Source organism: Manis javanica, chromosome 16 (assembly GCF_040802235.1).
Source record: "Manis javanica isolate MJ-LG chromosome 16, MJ_LKY, whole genome shotgun sequence".
Lineage (NCBI taxonomy): Eukaryota > Metazoa > Chordata > Mammalia > Pholidota > Manidae > Manis > Manis javanica.
Window position 1 is genome coordinate 57,398,241 of NC_133171.1, and position 6,480 is coordinate 57,404,720.

At 53.7% G+C, this 6,480-nt stretch overlaps 1 protein-coding gene across 1 annotated transcript; it reads left to right on the forward strand.

Annotated features, from left to right (window-relative positions):
* Window positions 1-229: 229 nt before the first annotated feature.
* Window positions 230-6,454, forward strand: MLN (motilin). Its single transcript, XM_017669788.3, has 4 exons — window positions 230-346; window positions 2,159-2,269; window positions 5,528-5,636; window positions 6,336-6,454. The coding sequence occupies exons 1-4, from the start codon at window positions 230-232 to the stop codon at window positions 6,344-6,346; spliced, it is 348 nt and encodes a 115-aa protein (XP_017525277.1). The 3' UTR covers window positions 6,347-6,454.
* Window positions 6,455-6,480: the final 26 nt, after the last annotated feature.

A 6,480-nucleotide genomic window follows, 5' to 3' on the forward strand; every position in this document is an offset into this window, starting at 1 on the left:
TCCTTGGCACTTGGTCAGCTCTCATGGCTCTGGGGCAGAGAAGGAGCTCTGAGTCATTTGGTAAAGCCCCACCCCCAGCCCAAGTCCAGAGAGGCTCAGCAACTTGCTCCAGATCACACAGCTCCAGGTGGGGTGTGGACCAGAGCTAAGGCCCCTGCCTGCAGTGCAGCAGTCTGCCATTGTGCCCTAAACGTGGTGTGAGGACCTTCTCTTGTTGTCCAGCTTCAAGATGGTGTCCCGCAAGGCCATGGCTGCCCTGCTGGTGGTGCATGTGGCCGCCATGCTGGCCTCCCAGACAGAAGCTTTCGTTCCCTTCTTTACCTACAGCGAACTCCAGAGGATGCAGGTGAGCCGTCACAACATGACTGAGGTGACTCACAACCCCGCTCAGCACTGAAGTGGTGTTAACCTCTCTAAGGCATATGTGTTCCTTTCGTAAACCCATGTCTGATCAGCTATGCCAGGGACACCAAGGAGAGCGCGTGAAGAACCAGGACCCAAGATAACCCAAACTCCAGCTGTGTCCCTGGCCACCTTAACTCCTCACCAGCCCCACTCAAAGGTAACGGGCTCCCACGAGTGACATCTTTTCCTGGCCCTACCCATCCTTCCAAGGAAATTTTCAATCAACAATCCAATAAATGTTTGCTGAGCAACAATACAAAGGGCCACCCTAGGTGAGAGGTCAGACATATGAGGAAATCTAAGAGCCTCCTGTCTTCAAGGCTCAGGAACCAAGATACAAACATGGGAAAAATTCACTAACAATAGAAAATGAAAGGGAGATGTCACAAGGTAGGACATGATTAATTGCCCAATAAGTGATGCTTATGGCTGGTGCTGAGTTCAGAGGAGAGAGAAATCACCAGGGCTGGTGTGTTCAGAAGCCTGCAGGGAAAAGGTGAAACTGGAGCTGGGAACTTTGAAAGAGGGAGGGAAGAATTGGTGGGAGCAAATGTCCAGAGTGGGAAAGAACGTACCTTTCCATGGAAAGTGGCCAAAGCTTGCTCTTCAGAGCCCAGAAGAAAGCAAGGCAGGTTTAACAGAACTCAGGCAGAGGGGCCTAAGGAAGCCTGTCCATCTGGATCTGCCTTCCTGTGCCTGTTACTTTAGACATCAAGGGGTTCTGAGTGTCTAGTGCAGACATTTGTTTCCCTAGATGAAGAAAGGGGACTTTCATATCCCATGTGTCTGAAGCTGAGGCTCTAATATGGTCAAATACATGAGTCAGGTCTTGGGAAGTCACGTGGCCCAGTGCTTCAGCCTTTGTATGTACCTACTCGGTCCAGGGCAGGTTTCCACATACCATCACAGAGTCCTTTACAGAGGCATAGCTGGAGTCAGCTCCCCTTCTTCAGGGACAGCCATGGAAACATGGAGATCGGTGGGCCCCTCAACACACCTTCCTCCACCATTGGCTCCCTCTCCAAAAGAGATGTCCAGTTGTTCTCGAATCACCATGTCTCAGGGCAGGCCTGGAGCTGACTCCCAAGAGTGTCCACTAGAGAAACTAGAGGAATGAGGTGTGTCTGATCTCAGCGCTCAGGGACACGCAAGCAGGATGCCAGGCAAGATCTGGGGCTGGACACTCACAGTCAAACTCAGAAGAACATAAACTAGCAAACTGGCAAGCAAAGGACACTATATTAATCTGTTCTGTGGTTTTGCTCCTGGTAATTGCCAGGCACCGGGATTTTTATGAAGAAGCTGCAAACTCCTTCCTCCATAATTCATCTCCCTGTCTCATCTCTTATAAATCACCTCCCAGGGACTCGTTTCTGGGCCACCCCATGGCGCCCTCCCAAACGAGGCTGTCTTGCCACTTTTTTCATAGGCTCTCTGCTAAGAAACACATTTTCACACTTAATATGCATGAAGGGCAGCCATTATTTTCAGCATTTTAACTTAATTAACAGTAACAATCTGGCTATAATGTTTTAACTACAAAGAAACGATTCCTCTTCAAATTGACTTCTTGGTGGGCAACACCAAGGGCCATTCATGGGCCACTGGGTGTCTGGTACTATTGTGCACAGACACCTGGGGAGAAGGGGTTCTTTTGGCCCAAGAACTCAGGCCACTTAGCACCTGGGCAGAGGCAGGCAACGTGGTGGTGGAGGGAGGGCAGGTTTTGTGCAATTTTATGCTTTGCCCCTAGGAAAAGGAGCAGAACAGAGGGCAAAAGAAATCCCTGAGTGTACAGGAGAGGCCTGAGGAAGTGGATCCTCTTAACCTTGTGAAGCCCCAAGAGGGAGAAAGAGTTATCAAAGTGAGCAGACAGGGGGAAATGCAGAGAAATCTGGTGGGATGATGGTTCCCCTGGCCGGCCACAGAACATGCAAGGATACAGCAGTGAACCAGATATCTGGGCAACAAGCTCCATCCTAGGAGAGACAGACAGACACCAATAAACTATTTTAGGCACCAAATAAGTAGGAAGACAGAGAGTGAGAAGGTGGGGCCTGGGGGCACTGCTTTGTCTTGGGAGCAATCAGAGAGGGCCCCTTGGAGGAAGTGACATTTGATTTGAAACCTGAATGATGAGAAGGAGCCCACCCCAACTCTCAACCCCATGCAAATAGCTAGAGCAAGAACATCCCATAAGGAACAGTGAGTGCAAAGGCCCTGCTCAGAAAGCACATGGTAGGTTTGAGGCCCTCAAGGCCAGAGTGTACTGAGAGAGGGCAAGAGGTCAGCAGGGCCTGGTGGGCCAGGCAGGATGTCTGGGAGGCCACTAGAGATTCAAAGTAGGGAAGTCACCTGATCCAACTTAGGAAGATCTGGGGCAGCACAAGTGGAGTCAGGAGACCATTCAAGAGGCAGTTGCAGTTCTCAGGAGAGAGATGACAAGGGTGCCAGTCTGGACAGGAACCCAGGAGGTGACTGCAGCACCCAGACCCAGGGCTGGGGCCTTCAGAGCTAAGTCAGGGTGCACAGATTGTAGGGGCTGAGGAAAGCCTGAGCTTGGCTAGCCCAGCTCTTTAATTTCACACTCATTTATTCGGGCGATGAACATTTACAGAGCCCCTGCTATGTGTGAGGCACGGTTCCAGGCCCTGGAGGAGAGTGGTGAACAAAACAGACAAATCCTCTGCCTTGTGGAGCTCACTCTCCAGCGGGGGCCCAGACACAGGATACCAGAAGGACTGGCAAACAGACCACAGACAGGATAAATAAGCAGACTTGACAGTATGGCAGGTAGAGATACAAGGAGGAAAACAAGGCAGGAAAAAATAAGGCAGGATTGCAATTTTAAACAGGAGATCAGAGCAGGCTTCCCAGGTAGATGGTACTAGTGCGAAGACCTGAAGAGAGCAAGGGCGTGGCCCTTAGGCTGTCTGGGGGAGGAGCCTTCCAGGCAGAAGGCACAGTTGGTGCAGAAGCCCCGAGGTGGGTGTGGGCCTGGTGCTTTCAGAGAGCAGTGGGGAGGCTGGAGTGGCTGCAGCAGAAGGAGCTGGGGGGCGGTGGAGAGTAGAAGGTGAGGTCAGACTGTAGGCTTCATAAGCCATTGTTTGGACTTTGCTTTTTCTCTGCTGAGGTGGGAGCCTTTGGGAGCTTTTGAGCAGAGGAGGGGCATGATGCATTCACATTTAAGAGTCTCCCCAGCTGTGTGTTGAGAACTGACTGAAGGAGCAAAGGCAGAATTACAGAGACCACTGAGGAGGCTGCTGCAGCGTGTCAGAGAGCGTGGTGCAGCCCAGGGAGCAGTGGAGGAGGCAGGGCAAAGCGGTCAGATTCTGGAATGTGGAGGTAGAAGCCTCACAGGATAAGTGAAAGATGGATATAGGATGTGAAGAAAGAGAAAAGCAGAAGCTGACTTCAAGGAGGATTTGTTACTTCCTGAGATGCTGAAGATGGTTGGCTACAGGATGGCAGGAGGAAGATCAGGAGGTCCTACTGGACCTGTGAACTGTCAGGTGCCTGTTGGGCATCCAGGTAAAGATGTGGCACAGGCCGGTGGATATACAAGTCTGGACTTCAGGAGAGATCAGGGCTGGAGACCAGGATGTAGGAGACGTCAGTGACTAGATGGAATTTGAAGCTGGAACAGGGTCAGATCCTTGAGGTAGGAGGTGTGGCCGGAGAAGGAAGAAGCCACAGGACTCAGCATGAGGCATGTGTCTGTAAAGGGGCCTGGGAGGGTGGGAATTGATATCCAGAGAGAGGAGGGCCTTGCCAAGGTCACAAGGTAATCAGGGCAGAGCAGAGCCACACTCAGTGCCTCCTGCTTCCCATGGGACACTGGCCAGTGGTCCTTCTAGCCCCTTGGGGCGTCCCAGCATGCTGTCCATAAAGAGTGAGGTGGGACATGTGGCCCAGAGAGTGACCTCGGTGCTGTCACCACACTGAGTGGAGGGGGTGGGGTGCTTCCTTCCTTCCCAGGGGCTTCTTGGGCTCTCGGGAGGGAACTGGGGGAGCCCTTCAGCTGGACAAGGGGAGCTCGCTCAGAGCTGCTCTCTATTTGCCCCTGAGGCAGAGTTAAGGCGCTAATGCCAAGGGCTCCATGGGATGTGCTGACACCTCAGGGAGATTTGGGATGAGGCACCCCTTGTCCCCTTTCCTTCTCCCTAGAGCCAATGACATACAGGCCAGGAGGTCCTTTCCGGATCACCCAGTCCTGCCTTCTCATCTTAAAGCCAGGAAATTGAGGCCTAGAGAAAGGCATACCCATAGCAAGGGGAGGGCAGAGGCGGGGCTAGAACCCAGCCCCACAGAGACGTGTCCCTGGGTGCCCTTCCAGCAACCCAAGCCCTTTTCCCACCCCTGAGGAGTCCGGTGGGAGGTGGTGGAGCGGGCCCGGGACTCCATCTCGGTTCTCCTGGGAGGCAGGGAATCTCTGAGCCTGCCAGCTGATTTGTGCAGCGAGCCCACTGAACCAGGAGGCTCGGGGCTCACAGCACCCCTGGCTCTGCCACAGCAACCTCTGGTGGTGGCGAGCCTCCAGACAGCTCCTCTAGGGCCTCACCTGTGTCCCCGCAGCACTAGAGAAAATGCGGCCTGTTGGTCATGCACACAGACCCTGGAGCCAGACCCCTGGGTGAAATTCTTCTCCCTGTGCTATTTAGGACCTGTGTGGTCTTGGGCAAGTTATTTGAACCCCTTGGTCCTCAGTTTCTTTATCTGCAAAGGAGGACACTAATAGTCTGTACAGCATAGTCACCGAGAGGCTCAGTGTATGTAAAGCATGTAGAATGATGCCTGCCCGTGGCAAGGTGCCAATCAGAAGGGGAAATGATGTGAAAAGCTGGGGGTCTCCTGCCAGCCCCACCCTCCTGTCCCAGCTTCTACACCAGGGTAGCTTGCTGATACTCCAGTCCTAGGTCTCAGTAACTTCCAGGGCCCAGCCCCCTGTTAGAATTGGGGTAAGTGCCAGAATTTCCAGCTGGCCCTAGAAGCCCAGAGGATGGGGTAGCGTGGGGCCAGCAGGGTGGCATGGCTCCACCAGTCCCTTCTTCACCTGTAAGGCAACCAGGGGTTAATGGCGCTCTCTGTGCCTCTCCCTTGTTAACTCTGCCTTATTTCACAGCTGAATTCTCCTGTGGAAATTGGAATGAGGATGAACTCCAGGCAGCTGGAAAAGTACTGGTCCACCGTGGGAGGGCTGCTGAACGAGGTGCTGCTGTCCACCCAGAACGGTACGTGAGGGTGGGTGCCCTGCAGCTGGGGCCTGGCTGGCACCCACCTGTTTTCCAAGCGGCTGAGCAGGGGTGGGGACAGCGATTTGTTTTTCTGTTTTGCACTTGAGAACCTGAAGCCGTCTTCTTCCACAAGTGGGGCAGGCCCAATGGCTGCTGGTGGCCAAGGAGGCCCAAGTCCCCAGTCAGAGTCACTCTAGGCCCTGCCTCAAAGGCAAAGGGCCACAACAAATGACACCCCCCACCCCCGGGAACTTCCCCACTCCAGGAATGTTCATTCCCTCTCCAAACGCCACTGAGGCTGATGGTTACTCTGCAGGAAACCCTGGGGGCAGTCTGGCCACAAAAGCCTGCATTTTCTCATTTGTTCTGCAAATTGAAGTCCTGAGCCCCATTTGGCCTTGCCCTGTGCCTGGGTTACTTGTGCAAAGATAGGACTCATCTGACAAACAGCCACTAATTACTTCGCCTAGTCCCCGGAAGGAGAGGAGCCAGGCAGGGAGGAAGTGCTGGGGGTGGAGGAACCAGGAGGTTAACTGACTTGGCCCAGGCTGCAGTGAAAGCTGGAGGCAGCGCCCCAGACTCCCCACCAGATTGGCCCCTCCTCCCTCGGACCTGCAGGCAGGTTTGGAAGGCGGTTTCATAAGCGGATCTGCTGATGCTGAGGAACTGCCAAGACCTCCTTTGCTTTTCCTCCAGAGACCAAGTGATGCCCACTCCAGGGAGAAGGCGGACTAACTAGGAGCCCCCTCCCATTCGAGGGAGGCCTGGAAACCTGTGGTCCATCCACTGCATTTAGAAGGAAAACACCCTCCAGCAAATAAAGCATGAAACATACAGAAAC

Excerpts from the sequence above, each read along its gene's own strand:
- MLN (XM_017669788.3), top strand. The coding sequence starts at position 230 with ATGGTGTCCCGCAAGGCCATGGCTGCCCTGCTGGTGGTGCATGTGGCC. Across the intron at positions 347-2,158 it reads GCGAACTCCAGAGGATGCAG|GAAAAGGAGCAGAACAGAGG; the intron begins GTGAGCCGTCAC and ends CTTTGCCCCTAG. Across the intron at positions 2,270-5,527 it reads AGGGAGAAAGAGTTATCAAA|CTGAATTCTCCTGTGGAAAT; the intron begins GTGAGCAGACAG and ends CTTATTTCACAG.